This window comes from Haliotis asinina, chromosome 16 (assembly GCF_037392515.1).
Source record: "Haliotis asinina isolate JCU_RB_2024 chromosome 16, JCU_Hal_asi_v2, whole genome shotgun sequence".
NCBI classification, from domain to species: domain Eukaryota; kingdom Metazoa; phylum Mollusca; class Gastropoda; order Lepetellida; family Haliotidae; genus Haliotis; species Haliotis asinina.
Window position 1 is genome coordinate 5486123 of NC_090295.1, and position 26019 is coordinate 5512141.

General features: G+C 41.3%; 1 protein-coding gene across 1 annotated transcript in view; it reads right to left on the reverse strand.

The window, feature by feature from the left end:
* Nucleotides 1-2613: 2613 nt before the first annotated feature.
* Nucleotides 2614-26019, reverse strand: part of LOC137268884 (high affinity cationic amino acid transporter 1-like) — a 50876-nt gene continuing 27470 nt past the window's right edge. The window contains exons 4-8 of the mRNA XM_067803472.1: nt 18741-18936; nt 9339-9453; nt 6327-6464; nt 4022-5246; nt 2614-3124 (exon numbers count right to left, since the gene is read on the reverse strand). Coding sequence (XP_067659573.1) covers nt 2991-3124; nt 4022-5246; nt 6327-6464; nt 9339-9453; nt 18741-18936 — 1808 coding nt within the window. The 3' untranslated portion in view covers nt 2614-2990. The remainder of the gene's footprint in view (nt 3125-4021; nt 5247-6326; nt 6465-9338; nt 9454-18740; nt 18937-26019) is intronic.

Sequence of the window (26019 nt, forward strand, 5' to 3'; positions counted from 1 at the left end):
TACCCGGAGGAAGACGCCATATGACTGTTAACATTATAGCCTCTCACTGTCAGCATGTTTTTACCGGTGAATTGCGTGGAGAAAAGGCGCAGTATAAATAGCCATTATTATTATTTCTAGTATGCAACTCTATAGCAGATAGGTTATGTAATTTCTGTAGCTGTACAATTCCCTAGAAGATGCGCTGAGTAAGGTTGTTTTGCTGATGGTGCTATTGTATTAGTATTGTGTTGCCCTGGTAACGTGCATACGCATCCCCTTGTTTTGGTTTGCTTGCGTAAAGCATTATGTTTTGTCAGTCAACGAATACATACGTCGGTCACAGGAAAGTACAGTTTGAATTATGATGGCAGTGGTCCAGGCACAATGAGTGACCACTGTCCGCTGTAAAGTTCTACACACTTCAGAAACCATGGTTTTATAAATATACTCACCCACTTCCAATCCTCATCGTGAGAGTTTTACTTAACGCATCACCTCAGGAAATCGTATTCGTCAGAAAAATGTTCTCAAGTCCAAATATTTCCAATGATTGAAATCGGCGCATTGTCGAGATCGTTCCATTTCTTCTGACAACCCCCGGTCAGTTTCTAACCATATCCGCATTGCAAAAATAATTACACTTTTCAATTACCGTATGGTTTCAAATAGAATTTCCAGATAACTTGATGTATGGGTATGTGTTGAAACTGTCAAACACACGTTGTGAAGTATCAGATATTAATCACAAGAGAACCTTAATATCTGTTGGATGTGCCAGCCAGACTTGACGAGCATGTCTGTAGAGGCTGTTCTGCCAAGCTGGGATACCAAACAGCTCCTAATCAAGTCGGTAAAGCATTTTACTGTCAGCAACACACTGACACTTATATTACAGTTTGAATTAAAGCATAGTCTAGCATACTTCAGTTTAAGTAAAGTGTTTCTGTGCGTCATCCATTGGAGTTAGCAAGGACTTACTGATTTGAAAACGTGTCAAGAACGTCTGGGATCTTTCCACAGGATAATTTTTCTATATCAGCACTTAATAAGTTCTATCAGGTCGTTCATTAAAAATATTTCTGTTTTCTGTATAGAATTATTAATCGCATTTTAAACTGGAGAGTCAACGCGAGCCAATTAGAATTGACAGCGCTAGCAAACGTCCTGGATCTCGTGCAGCTGTTGCTCGTACAACATCAGGAGCATTTCCAGACCGAAGCTGAATCAGGTGTGAGTTCTCGTGATGGTTCCAGGGTCCGGTCTGGTTGTCCACCAGCTTTCATGCGGTCATAGAATGTCTGTCATCTTTTGTAGGATGTGTTGTATGACTCTGTTCTCTTGCTCCTTATATGAGCAACAGATTAGTGTCTATAAATGCATGAGAGGGAAAAGCAGTTCTTTAACAATCAAGTTCGGGCAAGTCAGATATGACCTGCTATCGACTTGACCTGATGCACATTGCCAAGTTGAAGACACATTTCCTTCTTGAAATGGTCAGATACAATGCGTCCTTTGTCTTTCTGACAGGCCTATAAAAGTTGTTGACCTTGTCATATTTTGAAGTAACGACCATAAGTAATGGAGGGATATGTTATGGATGAGACCTTCGCTATTCTATTAACATGGTGACTTTTTGGTATACACCTTGCTTGCTAGTAACAACTTTATAGAAATGTACGCTGAACCGCCGCATCATAATTGAATATAGTATGTGCAAAGTTGCTAAGCAACGTCTATTCTGTCGATCAAATAGTTCACGCTTAAACATCCGTTATTTGCTGAGGCCATGGTGATATAGATCACGGAGAGATACACCAACCATGCATCTAAATGTCAAATGACAATTGTTGTACTTGTATCATAAGGAAAATCATAGTCACGGGACATTTAGTTCAAGTACATAACAAGATAAGGCTTGAGGAGGATGGGGTAGGCGGCGGGTGGAGGGTCATTATTCATGCTGCTTAGTTTGGTGATGCAGGATACTACTAATCAAACCCCGTCGTTACACCTACATGGGCGCCAAACACACTCACGTTGTCGGGTTCATTGTCCTGGACGATCCGAACTATAGTTCACCTTCAGTCATCGTATAACTCCAATATTGACGTACACCCTATCCGTAGTTCACTCGATGGAATGCTCAATACACGGTAGTGTTAAGGTTGTGTGGCCCGATGAGTTGGTTTCGTTCGGTGCTTTTACTGGTCATTATAATACTTCTAGAAGTGGTCTGACTCAGCGTGAAGTGACACAGCAATTACGTAGCTGATATGGTTCCTCGAATTTTTGTGAAATCCATTTTCAAATCTCCATAATTATTCCGCATCCTTATCAACATCTCCACCACTTCACTTAAACATGAATTGTGTGGGAACAAATAGTATCTGTACGTAATTAATCACATTTTGCCCATCTGTGTCGACGTGCTCTTCGAAATGGTTGCATAATCTATCCATTGCACAGGACCAAGACCACAGCGCAGATGGATCTATTGATATTATGGATGTCAGGGGACTGCAATGAAGGTACAAGTAAGGTTCCTACACATCATAACGCTAGTCACAATAGGGACATTGATATCATTAGAGCAGTGCATGGCTTCTAGTTGAGATCATAACGGAATACGTGTGCAGCATAATTAATTTATTGATATGGCCACGTTTCATTTGCACAGAATTGGCTGATGTACATAGGGTATAAAAATTATATCCTTGTCAAAATGAATCCATATGTTTAAACACATGTCCAGAAACATTATTGCTTTTGGAGTGACGGACATACTGTTTGTTGGTTCCGTCCTTGAACGATAAGTATTTTTCACATCATGAACACTTGACAAAGCTATATATACAAACAACTATTTCATACAAAAGCGTTTTATTGTTCATAACTTGGCTGACTTCACACGTTTATTGAAAGATCTGTATTGATGTTCGGAAGGAGTGGTTGAAAAAGATAACATTGTCCATGCATAGTGTATAGGTGACAGGTCACTTCCGGTCACGTCACCTGACATGTGGTCTTGGTATTGAGTTCATGTTAAACGTGGGGTTAGTGACGTCATAAAGCACTACTTCCTGGTCGTCTTCGTGTCGGACAGCGCTGTTCCTTACTCCATATATACAATAGAACATCAAACCTACAAAAAGACAAATAATATTAAAAGCGGTTCCAGATTATCAAAAGCTATTTCAACACGTAAGATGGAAATTGTTTCTGGGTCTGGTTTACTGAAAGGCTCGGTATATAAGAACCAATTAGTAATCTCAATACCTGGCTTCCTATGCAGCACACTAAACCTTTCGCAAGACCAGAATATTATTTTGGTAATAGTATATTGACCATAGAGATTATCCCCTGAGCTAGGATTTGCACAAAATGAAGGTACCGAGCCATTATTGCCTCAACTGCTGTCAACATCAAGTAATCCATAATATGTTTGGTGTTTGTTAGTGTGTATGTCCATGTCCTGAGTAATGTTTAAATAGCGCTCAAGCCTACAATTAAATCTGAAAAAGAGGAACGTTTTACCGTGAGTTTGCGAGGCAGAAACGATGCCTCAAAACCATAATGTACAACAGAGAAAAGTGTTTAACAATCTTGGAATACATTTCCTTACGTTATTAATACAAACTTCATACAAATTCAGTTTGTCTTTAATTCATATCATATTTTACATTAATCTCGAATACACTAAGTGTACACAAGTCTCAGTCAATATTCACTTTTATAGGATCCTGGCAAACAATGCATTTATCATAGAACACAGTTCCACTTAAATTACAATGTTTGAACAAAAGGCATACGCCGATGAACATCAATATCATACTTTTATTAAATTAGTATGCCGGATTAAGAACACTCGTCCCATTTTACTTGGGCAGCTCGACTTACTGACGATTGTATGACAATAATACATATTCATGACATTTTAATGGACGACGCGCGACAGAAGTGTTTGATCAAAATGATAAATGTGGGAATAATGGTTGCTGAAACATTAATAATGTTTCTTATTAATGCTTTTACTACTCACCCAGAAGCATCCACAAAGCGAACCTCGTCCATGCCAGCGACGAAAGGGCTGATAGTAGAATCATGCTGATAAGCATTGCCAGCAGAGGAACAAATGGAACGTAGGGTGTCTGGAAATATAGTTTTGTCTTATTTTGTGGCTGCTTGGCAATAAAAAGACTAGAGGTCACCATGAACACTGCCGAGATACAAGCTAGGGTTATTGCCCACCAGGATCTGGCCGTGGATTCGAGAGCAACGGCAATAACAGATACACACATGAGGACACTCGAAATTAGGTAGGTCAGAATAGAGTGCCTTGTCGATCTCCACGTGGACTCGTCCGGGTCTAAACAGGTGTAACTTGGCAGACGGATGAGGCTGCTAAGACTGGAGAGGGAGAGACTGGATCTGTTCGTTTCCGGTTTAAGATAACTCCTCTCAGAGGAATCAAATTTGTAACCAGTTTGGGAATAGGGCGTATTGCGTGCACATTTACACTGACCGTTCAGCTGGCAAGAATCCGGTTTGTCAGACGAGTTTGAGAATCTGTTTTCAGTGGTGTAATGCAGGGTCAGATCTCCATTCATCATCACCTCTAGCCTGGGCGTGCTAGGGTGGGTGCACGTCTCGCACATTCGTGCTTGTTTTGTGTAGTCAACAGAATCCTCGGGATCGGTATATTCCCGATACACTCCGACAACATCCGGATGGTAACGAAGGCATAATACGTTTAAAGCACTGAGGAAATATCCAGTTAAAGAAGCAATTGACAACATTTCGATTGCTGGGTCAAAAGCTACGATAAGGGCAATTCCCGCAGAAAATAATCCCAAAATAAGAATCCCAACAATTGGCGTTTGTGTCGAGGAATTGACACGTGACAGACCACGTGGTAAAAGTCCGTCTTCACACATGGCGTGAAGTATCCTCGAAAGCGGGTAGAGAGATCCCAAAATGGCGGCTGAGAGTCCAAACACAGCTCCCACACCAATCACATACTTTGCAGCAAATATGTGTCTTCCTTCATACGCCTTGGCTAAAGCGGCTTTGTCAGACAGGTCTACCCATGGGAAGGCCAATGTGAGAGATGTAGTGGCACCGAAGTAGACAACGAAGGTGATCATAATGCTGGCGACGATGGCAGTAGGAATGGTACGGCAGGCGTTCTTTGTCTCCTCACCTGAGGTCGCCACGTTGTCAACTCCGGTGAAGGCATAGATGAGGACCGCTGCTCCAGATGTCATCTGTGAACAAGAGTTAAAACCCATTAAGAAACCACTTATATTTCCAAAGTGCCTTGATCATGGCATCATATAATTTATGATTTTCGGTCAACAAGGCGGTGGGAACTAATACCACAGACATTTCTAATGGGTTTCTATTGCAAACCAATACAGTCGCCAAGAGTAATCTCCCTCTTCCAATTCCAATAAGTACGGTTGGATTCAAAATATAAACGTCATTTGCAATTCTAAGAAATGTTTCGGAATAGATAAAAATATGCCTATTTCTTGCATGCCGATTCGTGTATGTTACAGTTTCAGTGGAAGGTTTGTCAAAATATCAATATTGCAAGCTGGCACAAGTTAAGTGTTATTGGGTTCTATCGACTTACTCAAAATACATTATGTACAAACTGCATTAACTCATGATTTTTTTCAACAGATATCGTGTCAAGAGTAAATGGTGCTTTTCGCGCACATGTATCCAAACCGAAGCACACTGGGTAAATCCAGTTAAACGAAGAGATTTATCGATATTCTGGAATGTTTGAGTGTGTTCCAGTACAGCTGAGCCTGATCGAACCCAACAAATGCCTATGTGTAACTTCCTCTTGGTTTGGGGAACACAGTACGATTTCAAATGTATGAGGAAACAAATTATATCATGACCATCAAACATCTCTGTACATGTATACAAAATCCATCAGACGAAAATAGATTTTCATTCAGCATATGTCTTACAGATTGTGAAATCAGTAATGTCGTGAAATGACTAAGAAATTGAGTTAAAGGGTCAGCCGTCATTATGTGTAACCACAATCACCTAAGCTTGGTTTTGAAGCATTTACATCGGCTTCTTTGATACTTGCTGTGACCAGCGCAGCCTCATCTCAAAAACCACATGTAGATGAAGTGATTGCAGTGTATATTGATTGTTTTTGCACAATGACCTACCCGCTTAGTCATTTTACGAAATACTGATTTCACAATCTGACTAACACATATACTATCGGTCATGTTAAGGTGTGACTGGGAACATTTACATGCTATCGGGTTAGAATAACACATTCTGGTTGGGACTCGTCACAAGGTATTGCTTACCCCTCTGACTCCGTGTGGAAAGAAGCCTGGTGATTTGGTCCAGTTGTGAGTCTCCACGTGAAAAAAACCCACACAGATGAAGGACAGCACAAAGAGGCCGGCGAGACATGTCAAGATGAAATTGATAACCGAATATATCTGAAAAACAGGAATGCCAAACATGTCACCCGAGACACTTTTTGAGGTGTCACACAATGCCATATGTCACCCGAGATACTCTCAAACTTATCACGCAATGCCATATGTCACTTAAGATAGTGTTAGAAGTATGACACAATGACACAAGTCACTCGCATTTCTGACCGATGCATCACACAATGCTGCTCAAGACACTCCAGCAGGTATCACACAATGATACTTATTTTATCTCACATATCAATGTCGTTGTTTGGTTGGCAAAGCGCTCCTGTATTATTTTCAATATAAACCACTTACGACAGAGGTACATGGCAATTAATTCGGAACTTCGTCGTAGAACGTTTTTATCTCGAATAACATTGAATCCCACTCGATGCTCTGAAATTACCGATGTTTTGCGAATGCAAACCGTCGGAAGGGGGATAACTCTAAATCTGTTTTTCTTGTGTCGCCTGCAAAATCTAGCTATGGCTACGAAAATATGTGCCTCGCATTCCAATGAATAAATTTGGACAAAACTTTCCAAAGTAGTCCCTGTGAATATTAACATTGGGAATTACACCTTTACGAAGAAAATACATGCTGGAAAACGGAAAGATGAAGGATTCGAATCTTTTGATTCACACAGGTTGGTTGAAGTGTACGATCCGATACCAATGCTCCACACATTTCAAAATTAACATTGAGGTGTTCGGTAAGATAAATACTTTGTTCTCTGGTCCCTCGGGCTCAGGGAACATAAGCAAACATCGAGGGTACATCAACAGATGTCCCCCTTCAGACCAGTGGTCAACCTATAATGTCACATAATGCTTATCACATAATACAACAACAAAAAATCGCTTATTACTCTACAATTCTACAACATATTGGACATTGTTAAGAACTTAGCGCCTTCGGGGTTTAATCGTGGACATGCAAATCGTGCAAGATGTATTAAAGTGGACAAAGTGTACTTAAATAATCTTTACCAAATACTAGTACGTGGACACAAAAAAGGCGTATGTATTTTCGTCACCTCGCCATTTGATTTAAAAACAACGCTGAGGAATAATTACATTATGAATGTTCTGGTTATGTTGAGTAAGTCATTCATCTTTTTTCCATCGTCATTCCATGATATAACACTAATTTAACATCCGATTTTCATCTTCAGCCCTAATTGTAAAAGGTGTTCTTGCTTGATAAATATCATGGCTATTGTGGGCAAGATTGGTAATTCGGTAAAATGAAATGTTGACCTTTTCCTCATGGAATAAAAATCACTTTCCCTAAAAGGAATTGTCTATTTAAAGCAACATGTCATTAATTTGTTGTGGCCTAATAACAATTCTCCTGCGTGATCAATTAGTGTTGTCTCCGGACTATATCGCGAGTTAACTTGATTCTTTCCTTCCGAAATCCCGATCAATTACGACGTCGTCTTCCGTAATGACTGTTTTCCGCATTCGACCTACCCACAAGCAGGTGATTATAGTGCCACGAGAACGTGACATTCATACAAGAGTATTCTTAGAATATTAACTAGCGGGTCTTAAAGAATAAGATATCTTAACACTCACGATAAGACGGTGGCCACATTTTATTATAAATCTTCTTTTGTTTCCATGAATCTTAAACGCGAAGGATCAGAATAAAGAACGTCAAGCGATTAAGAGTTGACAATGTGAAACGTTTTCATGTCCCATCGTTCATGCTTAGCAAGTATTAGGTGTAAAATTAGCAAAACTATTCCTGACATGTTTCAATCTGGTCCTAAAGAAAACTACCACAATCCCAAGTGCACTGACATTTTCCCCGGCAATGTCATTAAGTGACCATCTCAATGCAATCAGTGTTATGGAATGCTCATCTTAACACGGTGCTGAAGCGACAAAGATGTTGCACAAAGGTTGCAGCAATTTCAGTCAAATTCCTTTCCAATAAAGATGACCCCAAACTAGTTCGCCATTTCCAGTTTTATCTTGGATGGGTAATAATGGGCAGGATATTGATTTTATGCCCAAACACGAGGTATAATGGGCTAGTGTGAGCGTTTGGCGAGGAACAAAATAACAGTGGAGCTTCTGTGGAGAAAACATCAGTGGAATGAAGTAAAGGGCACGGTGTGTATGTCCCGTTGATGCACTATTTTGTATTACTTGTGGATATCAAGATCGTTTGCCACACAGTATATCTGAAAATAACGATACAAGTTGTTCCTAAATTCAGAAAAGCAACCTCTCATGTGTAATTAATAGATATTGTTTCTAGTCTATGATTATGAACTGTTCGACATATTGATTGATCAGACTAATTTGAAAACCGCCAGATCGTCAAAACAGATGGTTTATGAAGTGGCATTACTTTGTCAATAGGTTGATTGCATTGGACATAGCTGCTTTTGACGTAAGTGTACACTTTCATTCATAGGATAAGCTTTGATTCATGCAGGAAGTTAATGTACTCACTTCCCCACAGTCTCTAATATGGTGTTCTGTCTTGGTAATCTATATAGTTTTACGCTATTAATTTGGAATATTCTATATAATGATATCTGTTTATGATGACGTGTTAGTTGTACTATAATGCCTGTCATAAACCGGTAGATTTACTGTTCTTTGTGAGCAGACTTTTAATTTATAATTAAATCTATAATAAAACAAATAATTGTTCTTGTCATCGTATGGCAGAAACATTGTCGATGGGACGATAAATAGTAACTCATTCTTAGGAAGACATAGATTTTCAAAAAAGGTTTATCTCTTAGAATTGGAATATGTTGTTAGCCCATAAGCTTATTTATATTATTATATTATATATATTAGTAATAATATTTGTGAAGTAGTGAAAGTGTGTATTTAAGTTTCTAGATGCTGACTTAGCGAGACTTACCCTCACACTCGGTACAAGGAACAGGGTTGCTAGCACTGATATGGATAGCGCTAATACATCAGGGTATGTGTCCAGTACCCACCAGTTACCCCACTCAACTGTCTCGGACATGTACCTGTAAACAACATGGAACGAGTGAGTACATGTGTTATTACCCCGTTTTCAGATACGTGTTAGCCACAATTCCACAATATCACAATGGAAACCAGAGGCGTAGCTACAATTGTTAAAAATAAGTCCATACCTGCAAATGATTGTTGCTAAAATGGTTGGGCAAGCCCTCAGTACTATCTATATATGACGCTTGGCAGCATATTGGGATAGTACGGAAGGACAGATTTGCTGAGGCGACATAAGCAAGGTTCTTTTTGTGTCCCGAGCGAGAGCAAGGGCTATACCGATATTTAGGCAAGTGTGTCGTAAACAGCTATGGGCACGAATATAATATTCTGTTTATTACCGAAATCGTTAAATTGAGGAAAGTAAACCCAGATCAAACATGGGATGGCTACCCGCCGTCGCCGCATGTAGAAGGCAACGTCACAAAGGAACAGTGACATCATGGCAATGTTCATGACGTCACGTTACCATGACAAAGTGATATTTTGCACTAGGGCACTGTATGAAAACTATAAACTCTGATATGTTCGCCCTCGTAGGTAGTAAAACAAACTATTGTCGCGTAGACTTCGTTATGACGGCAGCTTACATAGTCGAATTATGCAATGTTCGACCAATCAGCAAGAAAGGTAACTCAGTACGCAGCGAGTGTTTCCTCGAGACAACTATATGCTCGACACATGGGTGTATAGTGAATCCATACCCAACATGGTAATCCGTTTCATGTGAAAGCTTTCTGAAATTGTCAGTGGAGTTGACAGATATTCTAAACACGTGTTATCTTCTGGGAAATACAGGTTACCAGAATCTAATATCTTTGTGGAACGTGTTTTCTCTGTCAGTCAATTACATACTCGGTGAGACGAAGCCATGTGTTCAGAAAGGTAAGTTGTCTCGAGAGATAGCCGGAGGAAACTCTATACCACTTTTCCACGTAATCATATATTACATGTGTTGACAAAAATGTAATCGAATTAAAGATACACACTCGTGGGAAACCAATGTGTACAGTCTTTATAGTTCATTAGTACTGGGGAAAATGTGAAAAAATACCCAGGACATTTCACTTCCTGGTGTATAAGAACCCAGGTCAATATATAATTCAAATACGACTATAGCAGTATTCATTTTGTAATGTTAACCTCTGCTGCCGAGAGATACATGATTGCTTGTTGCTTTCCTCAACAGAAAATTGTGCCCCCTTTCTTCCATGTGAATAACACCATCAAGGGTGTTTGATTTGTCGAGACAAACTGTCTGAAGAAGGTATACCAACAGCCAAGTGACGGATTGGTACTCGATTCACATGATGTCAAGGATAAATTAACTCAAGCTACATCGACAGATTTGAGTAGGTGAGTAACTAAAGACTAACACATTAAATGTGTAAAGTCACAAAATCATTGTCAAGAAAATTCTATGTCAGAATACGCACAGTTAACAGAACATGTTTCTTTTATTCCGAAAATCGTGATATTCGAGGAGCCTAATAACTTAAGGCATATTGTTAATCCTAATATAGGATATTCATATGGCGCACATATTCATTCAACCAGTTCATGATCAAGGACCTGGTATTTTCCCCTCGATCATTGGATGGCAGTCTCATCGGTACATCGTATTATAAATCCTGGGGTCACCAACTCCACCAGCCACAAGACGGACCGCTTTCCCATCCTTACATTCACAGTTGAGTGGGCTGGGACACATAGTCAGCGTACTTTGGCAAAGTCTACTACACGTTGCTATGTCCACAGTTAGGTGTTTGCACGTATTCATGTGGCCTCCTTGTGGTGATATATCGAGTGATTCGTGGTTCTTTTGAGTGCACAGGTTTGCGTACTCTACATTAGGGGTTGTTACAACACTGAAAGTCTCCACAAAAAGTTGTCTCCAACGCTCGGGCACAGGTGCGCGCTATCCCAAAATCTCAGCCTCGCTGGATCACGAACCTGGCGCCTTAGACAGCTCGTCAACCACAGTTGCAAATACACCACGATTATAAAACGGACTGGCAATGTAGAACACAAGACAGGAGACATAATATCCTACCCTATGATGTCATGGTTACTAGAAAAATAAAATACTCCAAACAGACGGATTCGGAGTGACGGAGTGGATGACGTCATGTTCAGTAAGTTCAGTTAAAGTTCAGAAAAGAAAAATCAGCGGATGTGTCCACTTTCCGAACCCGTCGGCTAGAGAATTTTCAAGGGCGGAAGTCAATGTGATTGAAAAGTTTAAAAAGTTTACAGTCGTAGAAGTATAAAGATTCATAACCACTTTAGTGTGAGAGAATTCGCCAGAAATCAGCGACACAGTCGACATAACCTTTGAGATGATTTTAACCTTTAAATGTCCACTTTCCTCTGCAAAACCTGGCTCAGGGCATCCGGCGAGCGCCATAGTCCATTAGAGTGTAATGGCCAGTGATTTGAGCGTCACCCTCGAGACCCCTTGACCAGGCAGTAATAACTCGATGGACAAAGGTGCCTCTCGTCTCCCCTCCTTGTCACCATCTGAAGCACTTGCCAGATTTAGAAGCTCGGGATAAAACGTTGGCCATCTATCTAAGATCGCAGGTCGGCTTCAGGGCATTCTAGTTTGCCGACTGCAAGTTTTCCGCTTCATCAGAGAAGATGGAAAACTTCCTTCCGATCTTTATGCGTGCTCGCTGATTACTTCGGTTGTTCTCTGAGATCCATCAGAAGCGGAATAGAATGTTGCTAGTGATAAACGTGAAAAACCTCTCTAACGAAATACTATAAGCCAAACACTATTTTGGCATCGGTGGTAAGTGCAGTATCCATTGCTGCTTTGTAATTCCCAGTTTGGTTGTCGTAAATGCAAACATGTCAAACACGGTTGTATCAAACTTTGATGTGTCCAACTTTCTATTGTCCATAAGTCAAATGCTTGCTCCCTCGTTCAACATAAGCTATATTTCTGATAACCAGTAAAGTACATTTTGAAGAACAACTAGCACCCAATTGGCCGCTGTCTAAAACACATTGTGCGTTCTTGAGTACTAGAGTGTTCTTGAGAAAGTGTGCCTTCATACGTCATACCTCAGTCTTGCCCTACAACGAAGGAAATGTGTACACGTGGCCTTACTATAGGCAAGTGAGTTTGCCTCTGTGCACCCACCGGGAAATGGGTACCCGGTGGGATAAGTCACGGGACAAACAACTTAGGTTATCCCGGGTAATAGTGCGATGTGCTGTTGATTGAAAACTGGCACTAAGAGCATACCTAATGCGAAGTTTGTTGCTAACAATGAACACATTATGATTATATATGTTTCGAAAAAGCCGAACTTCGAATAACTTGATAAATTTGTATATGATCCTTCAAAGTGGAGACAACGATGTCTGTATACCAGAGCCGAATGCTAGCCACAGTCGTCTGACAAGAATTAGAAGCATATAAAGTCTGTTTCAACAATTTCGTTCAACGATGCTGCTGCCCCTTGATTTAGCAGTGGATTATTATGAAACAGCTCCTTACTTGATTCCTGGAGAAATCAATAAAACGTATTGAGCTGCCATGCAAATTGTCGATGATTTGGCAGACTACCTGTGAGAATGGCATCATGCTAGGACCGAACTGAAGGGAGAGTTTGTGCACACGTGTGTTTAAGCAGGGGCGCTTTCGTTCACCTTTTCCTGTAAAATTATATCCATACACATCCCATGGGGGCTTCTATAGCCAACCACCCTTCATATGTTATCGGTTCTCCGACTAACCTCAACATTATTCACGTCAAGAATGAAGTTATGACATCAACAGATGGTTGGTGGTTCGCTTGCTGTGCCTGTGTGGAGAAGTGCTGCGAACATTAAGCTAAACTAATTAATTCCACTCTGATATCGATGTAATTATGGGGTTAATGATCCGTGAAACGTAGACGATCAAGATGATGATTGTGATGGTGACCGCGATGCTGGTTTGCTGCTGCTGCTGCTGCTGATGATGATGATGCTGATTGTAAAGCTGATCATGATGCTGGTTTTGATGGTGATGGTACTGGTAGTGGTGGTGATGATGATTAAGAGGTTGTTGTTTGGTGCTACTGCTGCTAGTGATGATGATGATGATGATAATGCTGCTGCTGTTGATGGTGGTGGTGATGATGGTGATGATGATGATGATGATAATGTTGCTGCTGCTGCTGATGGTGGTGGTGATGATGATGATGATGATGATGATGATGATGATGACGCTAATGCTGCTGCTGCTGATGGCGGTGGTGATGATGGTGATGATGATGAATTTACAAAATGGACTCTAAGGCTATGTGTTAGGATATTTTTCGAAATGTTTCCTGACCATCTTGGTTAATGTCGTCTCAAGGGCGAACGATGACCTAAACAAATCACGTACAAGCCATTTACATAAAACACAATGTAATCTAAAACTTTAATATAGCGCGAGGTGAGACTGATGAAAAAGAGGACTGTCGGTGAGTTCTGATATTACTTTCATAATCGAATTGATTAAACGGCGTCCCCCTGGGAATAGCACGTATCAAAATGCTCTTGCGTCAGCAGTATTTCCGCTCTATGTTCCTGTATACTCTCTTACATGGCGGTTAAATACTGATTACTGTCCTTACACATTGCGTGCCGTGTACACAGAAAGAGCGAATCTATTCCGCTATAAACAAATTCATTAAAAAATAAACCCAATAAGCGGAAAAGATTAGCTCTAAATTCGTTTTAGCAATACCGAATTCTGCAGTAATTGTTCAAATTTGGTTGTAACACAATTGGTTTAAATAAATGAAATGAAAGTCGATTCTAATTAGTGGGAGCGGGGAAATCAACACGACATCTGAAATCGATGGCAAGCTACAGCGGTTCTTTAGCTGCTCTCTGAACTGGGCAAGAGGTTCTCGCGCCAGATGAACGCCTTGCTTAGTCCAATAGAGTCTTGGAATTGAAAGAGTGTTTCATGCCATTAACGGAGCATTAAACTGGCGTTACTCAGATCGTAAATACATCAGAAGGAAAAAAGCGACTGTTACAACGGTGTTTTTAGTGTATCCGAAATTGCATTGATAGTCAGCAGAGAAGCTCTCTGTGATGCGCTGAAGAACATTAGGTTTATGCTGTGGTATCGTGTTTAAATCGGCAACATTACGAATTGAAGAACCTTTCCAATTCCACTCAACAGAGCGATATAAGTAACTTAGCAGTCTCAATCACTTCTTCGATTTTATCCACAGTAATAATGACAGCATTTGATGCAGCGTTTTCTTTGAAGAAAAAGTGCTGTAAGGGTCTTACTTTGCCATAAATATCTTGTCTTGACAATATGCTCCCGTGCTTATATCAAGGCTCAGCACTGTGATCCCATGTTTACCATGTTTAATCTTAGACCTGTGTTCATGTGCTGATATCTAGCCTTGGTCACGTGTTACTATGCTTCCATGTAGCCTTTGCCCTGTGTTCATGTGCTGATATCTGGCCTTGGTCACGTGTTTATGTGCTTCCATGTAGCCCTTGTCCTGTGTTCATGTGCTGATATCTAGCCTTGGTCACGTGTTCCTATGCTTCCATGTAGCCTTTGCCCTGTGTTCATGTGCTGATATTTAGCCTTGGTCACGTGTTTATGTGCTTCCATGTAGCCTTTGTCCTGTGTTCCTGTGCTGATATCTAGCCTTGGCCCCGTATTTTTGTGCTTCCATGTACCCTTTGTCCTGTGGTCTTGTACTTACATCTAGCCTTGGCCCTGTGTTCCTGTGGTTATATCTAGCCTTGATATTCTGATTCCGTTCTTATTCTAACCGTGGCCTAGTGTTGGCAAGCCTTGGCCCTGAGTTCCTGTGTTCCTTGTGCACAATCGCTGATAAAACCATTTTTGTTTTTCCGAAAACGTCTTACGTACATTCCACTGATCACGTAAACTTGCCCACTGACTTCAGGAAACGAAGATACAATGCAGTGACGTCATAGTCGGGTTATTTCATTCTACGAATATCAGTTCAATTCGTATATTAATCTTAAACTATGGTTGTGGTGATTGAAAATAAATAATCTATCTAAATCGGTTGCGTTATACCATTCTATTTTCGGTGTATGTGCAATATGAATCCACGCACCCAGGAAAAGTTGGGGAATAACATTATGTATCATTGTGTTATCAGGCCTAGACATACGTCTCCCTCAATCTTCACCTATCTTTGATAGTAATTACTACCTAAATCCTTTATACCATCACCAAACAGAAGTGTTGTCTGAATGACAAACACTGAACTCATACATATTACTATGCAAAAAGGCAGGGGGACATTTTGTGATGTGAACTACATGAACAGTTTTGATCATTCGATGTTTGGTGCAAACTGAACCTTCACATGCCTGGATTATGCAACAGGACACACATGAGAATATGGCTGCTAAAATACTAGTACATGTTTCTGAATCTATCATTTGCAGATTGTTGGGCCGGTACCAACAAACACATAACGTCAACACAGCTCTTGACACTCAATGGTCAAGAACACCTTCACAGCACAACTCAAACGGAATGGAGGCTTAAGGAATAGTGTGCAAACTGCCACTGAAATAAGGAACTGGAGTAAAATACTCGTGAAATCGTCCCCACAGATGGGAGTTAAATGTACGACTTCCATGAGCAAACCACAACTTTAAACGTGAATCTGAGTCAGTTTTGAAGGAACTGGGACAATCGACGTTGGCCTAATGCCATGTTTTCTGACAGGTCCAGGTTCATTCATTCACGTCTTTGTGAGCGTGTTTAGGGCGTAAACGTCGTCCAACGTCCATGTTATGGGGATGGGTCCACAATGGTATAGGTATACATGCCAATGACTAGCCATACCTCGCTCAGCATTGTTTACTGCAGAGTCACAGGTCAGTACTATCTGGACAATATTAAGGCGCAGTGGCATTCACCAGTAAGATGGGACAACGTTTCATCACGATGTTAATAACCTGGTCGATGATCCAACTGCAAACAGCAAAACACCAGGTAATGTCAGAGCCGGCACTAAGCACTTAACCAGCAGTGAACACGTGTCTGACGAAATCTCAGTCAGAATCAAACCACCACTCTCAATCACCGGAATACAACTAAATTGACCATTTGTCATACCATGAACCCTCCGGACATGCAGAAATGTATTAACGTGTGTTTGAAGTCATCCTTTGCCATTCGATAGGTTGTACCGTCTTTTCGTGAGAGTAGCTAGATGCCAGTACCCAATTTGACTGCAAGTTCTATTGTCTGCCAACGTTTGATATCCTTTCACTTCTGAAAGAATGTGAATATGAACCCAACCTTTGATTACCATAACAGCAAGTATACGGAGTGGTATATGTCATTTCACGAGGCCAGAAACAAAACGCACCGATTGGTATACGGAGGCTCTCTTAAACGTTAACTGTCTAAAAATGTGCACAGCTTCGGCTAGCCACAGACGCCCTTGAGAATGGACAGGTGTGAAATTAAGTACCATGGCTAACATATTCTCAGGGAGGGCCTTTTACATCAATACATGGAGGGACAATCCAAAGATGTCTGTGTATCCATGTGCACGTATTCCAAAGGTCAGCCATCGAAGAAAGTGACGATACCCTTGAAGCTAAATCTCAGGAACTGTGGCGGAATTGTTCCTCCTCGTCCTGGGGACCACCGAGACAGGTATCATGTACAGACCAGTACGCGCAAAATACCATTTAGGTGGACGTCTCGATCGGTGGCTGAGTGGTTGAGGTGCCTGACGCTGTGTGGTGGCGATTAGCTATAGGTGTCTGCGTTTTAGGTAGTGGGTTCGAATCCTGGATGGGGCTCAACAAAAGTACCGGGATATTTACTTTACTGACAAAGAGTAATTCCAAATATAACATTTGTTATATTTTACCACTTTATAAATGACATTTAGCATTCGAAATATTTGTAGTGAGTTTTCTGTTATCATTCAGACCGTTAAGGTAGTCTGTTGGGGTCCACGTAACACTTGAATTATCCCAGATTCGACACTACCTAAAATTATGAATAATGAATCATCTTTTATTTCTAGACAACCATACGATGTCCGACAGAAAGGTATTTGCTAAAATCAGACCACACTTGTAGTGACGCATCCTCGATATCTCCAGGGTATACGTTCCGAACAGTCTCCACTATACCCTGGATGCATCTACGGGTCAGCCCGATAAATTTATTACCTCCCTTGGCTAGCTTTTTATCCAATCAGGTGTGTACGCTGGGAAGTTGAGCGAACCAATCACAACTCACTTTCGCTTTTTAAATTCTCTAACCGATTAAACTTGGCGAACAAACATGCAGAGGTTCTCTGAAAGAGGAAGATGGATTTCTTGCTTATGTTTTTAAAAAGGTTTACGACCTATAAATTTGTCTGTATGATTTCCCCAAACCTTCGCAGTTGCAACTGCTACCTTTGTTGACACTGGCAAGTTCGTTTATATCGGCAGCCTTGCTGATTGGCTACTGTGAGAATGCGGAACCAGCAAAGGGAGGTAATAAAATTATCGGGCCGACCGGTAGATGCGTCCAGGGTGTAGTGGAGACTTTTCGGAACGTATACCCTGGAGATATCGAGGAGGGTAGTGACGTTGAATTAGAGATGTGCATAAATGAAATAACGCATAAGGTATAAGCGAAGTTTTGTGTCAGCATAATCAAATCTTAAGCTATTATTATTAATAACGAGTTGTATATTCATAGAACTCTCCCTGTCGTTCAAAGCTAAAGTTAATTAACTGTACCTAAGTACTGGTCTATCCGAGAAGTTACTTACAGTGAAAATGCATCAATATGGAATAATGCGCCCCAGTGTGAGGTGTGCTTGTTGGAACAACCAGACACATGGACAACAGGTAGTTAGTTATAAAGGCTGCAGGGAATGACTGGCAACTTCCTGTTATGTCACACATATCAGTAGTGTATGTAACTGTCACTAAGGCACCGTTCATAATCTATGGTAAGTGGGGTTGGGAATGATGGTGATTTTAATGGAGATTCATGTGCAGTGTAAGTGTCATGTACAATGTCAATGACTACCTCTTCCTTCCCATATTTTAAGCATAATATTGGAATATTTTCATGTACAAAATTGATGACCTCCCTACGTCCCCAGAGCAAAATGGGTGATCCCAACTTAAAATCTTCATCGCCCCTCCATCCTGCACCCCTAGCCATAAATAATGAACAGTCGCTGGAGACTGTCGAGCTAACAGCAACATATACATGTATTATTTTAAAAGAATGATTAACTCGAATCTGTTGACGCACCTGTTGACGGTGTCGTTGAGCATGTAGTCGACGTATCCGCTCCAGGCTTTTGCCGCCACTGCTGCTCCCAGGACGTGCTCTAGGAGGAGGTTCCATCCCGTGATGAAGGCACACAGCTCGCCGAAAGTGGAGTAGCTGTACACGTAGGAGGACCCGGCCCGAGGGAATCGAGCCGCCAGCTCCGCATGGCACACACCTGTAAACACACATAGAAACATACTGAAGCATGACTCATTGGTCATTGTTTGGACGGTGAATATTGTTTTGTGAGTCGCGCGCTCGGCAATATTCCAGACATATGACAGTCGTGGCAGAGTCCAGAAAACCAAGTGATTGATATCATGATATTTGTTTGTTGTTTACAGCCGCACTCGTCAATATATACACGTCAGTATGGTATGACGACGATCTGTAAATATGCCAGGGATCACAGTGATTAAGATCGTGAGCATAGATGTATTTTGTTTGTTGTTTATCCCCGCTCTTAGTAATGTTCCAGCTGTATGGCGGCAGCATGACAATAATTGTGTCTAAACCTGACAATCCAGTGATCAACATAATGAGCATAGAACCATACAATCATTGATATATACTTTGGAGATGACAATGATCAGCGAGGTCAGCGAACCTGACAGCCCGATGAGATGGATTGTTGTAGACCAGTTCAAACCCGTTTCTCCATTGTCATGTTGTGTGTGATCGTTAGTTGTTTAACGTCTATCACGTTCTGCGAATAGTAGAGCCCGAACAGACAATCCAGCGACTGACGTTACGTTTGGGTATACGATGCCATGCTTCAGGCTCGTCAGACCAACCTGACCATTTGATCCCATTGGTCGACTTGTCAGACAAACATGAGTTTCTGAAGTTTTCCATCCGTATGTGTGTGACATATGTCAGGTCATAAATACCTCAGTATCATTTTACGTTTTCAGTGATATTCCAGTAAATTTCACAACTGAAAACAACCCAAAATATTCTTGAGTATACCAATAGTTAACCCTTGGCCCAATGTTCAAGTGAGATATAAAACAGGCTGTGAGCTGCGGATATTGGATTCTGTGCTTGTCTCCGCTGCAACCGACAGCCACGATGCAGAAACTGTTTATGAAGCTGCTGCATTCCTATTCAGGCCACGACAAAGCTGGATTTCCGGACCGGCTGATGAAGACGTCTGTTAGATGACTGTTTGTCAATTTGGGCAGTGAAGTGTCGAATTAGTTGTCGAGTGTCAGTTTAAAGTGCGTTAGAGTATACATGTCAGTTAATCCACATATAGAAGTGAATTTTAGTGAAATTGCACGTCATGATGTTGATATTGTTGGTATATAGATCTCAGCCGACCCAAACGTTAACTTTTTAAGTTCGTGAATGACTTCAGATTTATCATGTAATTTGAATAATCGATTTATGACATAACAAACCGATTGCCGAAACCGCGCTCACGACACTTTAACCACGACACCTCATGATACAGGAACCACAGCCAGGACACGGAAACTACAGTCATAATATGGGAACCACAGTCCCGACACTGGAACCACAGTCATGATGCGGACCCATAATCAGCCATGACCACAATGCCTCTATGCCAGATATTGACCAACTTTGCTTCGTAGGCTGAGAAAGGTGAGGTAGCTTCTACCCTGTATCGCTACAAGTCAGGTACTGCAAAGGAAAAAAAATGCGAGAGAACAGACTGTCACTCAGTTCTCATGGTAAGACTGTATTTGTGATAACCTGAAGAACAAACATCCCATCGGTCTTTGCTAATACGGCTGATTCACCTATGCGCTTGATTTCATGTTCAAAACTAGATCTTGGTTTAAAATTCCGATTAACAATAGGAGATAAGTCTACCAGATTGACTAATACAACAGATGGGGAAACAACGTTTTTCATCATTTCCCGAGACGATACCCGAAGCTTGGTATTAAAACGGGCCGTATAAATCAATCCATGCCTTAAGATACGTCCATGTCAGTGTGACATGGCTCTTTGCAAGGTACAATGTCTAACAAACACCTCACGGAAGTGAATGTTTATAGAAATTTTCTTGAAGGTAAATGTCAAGCATCGATCATTAGTGTCTGATCAAATACTGGGAAGAGAAGCTCTATAATGAGTAAATACTGTATATGTGATCTCTTTCTGTTTATTGAATGTCAGTTTCGAGCAGATATGTAGTCACACAGTAGTAGTCATGTACTAGGTGTGCAACAGAAGGTAAACAGAAACAGTTCCTGGCAATGACTGAAATTGTGAATCAATATTCAGGAATAGTGAGTGTGTAAGTATGGTTTAATAAATATTCCACCAATATACTAGGTGGGACACCAGACATGTGTTCCACGCTTATATCCTTATGGGGAATCGAACTGGGTTTTCGACCTCACGAACAAACACTCGGCTACCCCCACCGCCCCATTCAATAGTATTTTAGACCCAGGATCAGTCATTATTAAATGACCCGTGAAGGTTCCGGGGTACTATATATAAGCCTTCAGCAACCCATGCTTGCCATAAAATGCGACTATGCTTGTCGTGCGAGGCGACTAACGGGATCGGGTGGTCAGACTCACTGACTTCGTTGGCATGCCATCGGTTCCCTATTGCGCAGATCGATGCTCATGTTGTTGATCACTGGATTGTCTGGTCCAGACTCGATTATTTACAGACCGCCGCCATATAGCTGGAATATTGTTGTGTACGGCGTAAAACTAAACCGACTCACTCATTATTAAATCCGCTAGGGGATGATCACTATGTACTCTTATTGTTAGGATGTTTAATGTTTTTCAAAACGTATTTCATAACCATCCCATCGCCATTGTTATCATACACTCAACACCGTTGTGTGGACGTTGAAAGACTCCACGTAAATACACATCAACACATCCGAAAATGATGAAAACAGAACAACTCCGTAGAGTCCAAGCTTCAAAATCAATGTAACCAAAAGTCCGATACATTGAAACAGTGCTCCCTGCAGGTATATGTATTGTCGGTATGTGAAGAACGCTGCTGATTAAATGTAAACTGTAACAGTCAGCAGAATTACCTACAGTGCCTCATTGATCGATTGGGTCTTAAATACACAGATCAAATCTGCAGTCTCAATACCTCCTCCCCCTCCCCCCTTCTCCTCCAGGTTACAAATTTGTTGAAGAAAAGGAGAGTCTCTTTGGTAGAGAGTGTCTACGACAGGTCTCACCTTTGGCATGTGAGTTTGTTCGAAACCGCCTCTAGTTCACCCAGCAGTAAATGGGTACCTGATGGGATTAGTCATATGATTGTTAACAATCTACCGCCGGGGTTATTATGCCTGCCATATAGTATGCAGGTGGGGTGTTAACGCATGCCCGTGCATCGTGAGTTCAACGCTAAATAATTGGCCTTATAATAACTACTAGAAGCCGGCACAACTGCTGGATGTTAAGGTGGAAATACAGTCGTCAGCTTGGGCAAAGTCCGAGAAACCCTGAGCTCGCCAAGTACCAATACCGATTCAGGCGAAGTCTGCATTAGCATCACTTGTTTACGGTATTACGCTTATAAATTTGCCGACCCAAAGGCTCGGCAGCCCAATCACCACGATTTAGTAACACGGGTGATCGATAAAGTAAGCTCCCGAAAACCGCTGAACATTGATCAGCATGTACGTTTATCACATATAATCCTATTTGCCGGGATTAAACATTTGTGTATTTATATTAAAGGTGCACTGGTTATGTAATGTGTAAACGTTCAATTTACATCAGAGTATAAAGAATATTTTCTCTGAACTATTGATGATGTACTTCCGTAAGATCAGACACAAAGAGTGCCAGTGCCTAAAGTGCAAGTCTGGGCCCTCATCGATCTCTTATATGATAAACAATAGAGCAAGCAATTTCTCTTTGAGATCAGAACCAATCTAGAAACTTGCGTCCGTGTAAAAGAGTCTCAAAGGGTCGATCCGAAACTTGGGTCATGGGTGACTTTCGCAGCCAATTGTGAATACTATTGCTAGAAATTACTTACTGAAGAAAATTTATCGGGGGTCAAAAACTGCCATCACACACTCTCGTGACATTTCGCGCCTAGTGGTTCGGTCAATAAACGCGTTTTTCTCCGATTTCATTTTTTGCTGTTTATTTGATCTGAGATACAATTACCCCGCTAGATCACTTCTGACAAGGGGAAATGACTATTGATCTTCAAGAGATAGCATTATGGTGGCCCCAACGAGGGCCAGCAACAGTGTGAACAAACCTTAAACAAACAACACACATCACGTGAACAGAGAAAGACTGTTTCCGTTCTGATTTCTGACAGTGTTTCAAATCTAAGCACGTTTAGCAATAACTACGGCAAATTAGATCTCCCTTGTCAAATTTCTTTGTCCTCAGTGCCGTTGTAATCAACGTCCCCTTGGTATGCAGTGAGTGCTGCTGGTCTTGCTCACGTTCTTAGACAGCAATTGCATTCACGGGGTTCAAGCTTATTGATCGTCCTATGAAGATTAAAGAACTTTATAAATTTTAGTTCGAAGGATGTACTATATTTGTCGAGTAGTCTTGTTGAGAGGATTGAGGCCTGTTCTTTCTTAACCGCCGACGAATGTTCATGTACGTGGATGAAGAAGAGGAAAACCAGCTTGAAAGAGATTCTCCCTGAGCGGTCTCTTTCAGAACATTGTCACAAGGAGCTCCTCTCATGGTACAGCTATTCGATCAACAGCAAAAACTCTTATGTTATAATTTTATTGCGTCGGCTTGAAAACATCAAAGGAACCAGCATTTGGAACTTCACTGCGAACATGGACGAAGATAGGAGATTCAGTTGTTGTCCTTACCCCAGGAACAGGGTACCATTTGTATGGATGATGCTATTGTGTTCAAATGATTAATTGATTTCAACTTTGCTTTGATGGCGTTATGGTATATTTTAAGACAAACCTCCTGCAGCCGTGACCAAGTCGAAATGTTTCGTAAATCGCAACTATTCGAAAAGAAGTTACTACATAGCGACTTCGTAATTCCATAGCTGTAACGTAATTTACTGCATGTAACATGATTCTCACTTTGGGCACTTATTACTACTTATTGCAAAAAATAACCGGGGTTATCAGGGGTGATGTTTGTGCCCTTCTGTGGGGTTGAGAATGGGGTATCCACAGTACCCTCATTATTATTATTATGTATAATGTAAATGTATAAATGCAATATTTATGGGCCGGAGGCCTTTTGTACAATAAACATCTTTCTCTGTGACTTCCGGTATGTAAATATTTGTCTGACAAAAGCCACATGTCAGAAGTTATTGTCATAAAGTTCATAACAAGATGGCTATAAGGAATAATCTATTCCTCGATCAGAGGGACCGGAGCAAATATTATTCGGACTATCCTACTGTTGAAAAGAACTTAAAATTAGTTTCATTCCAGACACAGAATCATGAATCATCCCTTTAAATACCTTGGTTCGCTGTGTTCCAGACTGACATATATTCTCACCTGGAAATTCTGAGACAATACATCATGTCTCCCCAGGCCATTAAGTCGCAGGCAGATCAAAGAAAGTTTCTGAGTGAACGTCAACTCGTCATGAAGAAACCGGAAGTATTGTGATGTACAGGTACAATAGTAATGCCCCTAAACATTCCCCGAATAAGGACCTGAGTATGCCATTTTTTCATCTATCAGGTCACATTACATACCACTTGCTATGATAGTAGTGCGGCTATTAACTACGTCATGGACAAATCAATAAAACAAATGTTCAGGAAGAAGAAATGTGTTGTCTGGCATCGCTGCTAAGTAATCCGTCTCAGGAGCGGATCCAGCCTGTCCATTGAGAAAGGGTATGGGGTAGGGGTAGGGTGGTTATGCTTGGTGGGGGTTGAGGTGGGATGAGGTTGATGGGGATGTACACGGGGTTTTTTCACACGTTTGCACGAGAGTTTCATGAACTGGTCATTTAATTAACAAATAGAGGGGAGGGGATTTGGAGTAGGTACCACTGAACCCATGCCCTCCCCCCACCCCGTTTGGATCCGCCTATGCGTTCAGTCAGTTTACTTTCAGTTTTTCGAAATACATAAATTGAGTCGTGTATCAATCGAATTAGAGGCTTCAAAGACACATGTCTGCCTCAGTCACTTAAACGTTAATAAACCTACTCCATGTACAAGCGTTGAAGCCCAATTGAGCGTTGCGCGGACATGATCACTGGTTTGCAATGTAGTTAGTGGAAACAATACTTTCGATTTGTCAGGCAAACAAATCTAAACTTGGACCGCCCGGGATGCAATCGACGTGGACCGCCAACAGATCAATTACAGCCTTAAGCGAGAGTGGTCAACATCGATTGAAAATCCGGAGGGATCTTCCTACTTGTTTGACAGAGCGATTTTCATGTCAGGCCGGCGGCGGAGCCCTACAGTCCCTGATTTACAACAGATGTTCATGAGTTCAGTTTGTTCTAATCACACTTTAGTATTCATCCAGGTTTGCTTATGTGATGAAGGATATTATCTCACTCCCAACATAACCCCGCTGGACAGGAATGGCTAGGAAGAGGCGATTAAAAGTGACTGAAAACTCCATTTTGGCCGAGAAACAAAATCACGGGAAATAGCAGACCCGTAGGCGACATGTGTACCAGTAACAAAATCAGTACATGGATTAACAAAAGTCATGTTCGGTGTCAGTTTAGTTAGCAGCTACCATCTCAAATAACAAAGAGTACGTCGAATCACGTACAAAATAAAATCTTTTGAAAAACTCCCACCATCGACCGTCTCATGTCTGTTCCCATCTGTACAGGAGGCAAGAAACAACAAAAAACAGAGCTGTCTTGGCGCTTATATCTAACCGAGAACCGTAGAGGAAACGTAAACAATCGATCTTAGACGATGCGACTCTCTCAGGAAGAAAAAATGAGATTCCGAATCACAAGGAAGCTGTTAAATACACTAAAAAGCGGCTTACAACACTCGCGAGGAAAAGAGCAACACTCTTCCACGTGTAACTGTCGTCTCACGCCATCTTTCACTGTCTACCGTCCACTGATTACCTTCTGCCTTGGCTCCTCTCGCGGCCTGCGTCAAATACAACCTCGTCGAAAACGAGAAAAGTCGAGATTTAATCAATACGAAAGTGCGGCTCAACAACGCTAGATATGCCGAGCAAAATGTCAAGGGACAGACGTATTAGCTTCATATTCTTCACGAAAACGTAACCAATTTCAAACCACCATATCGACCTTGACACCATATCATAGGTAACAGGATGTGG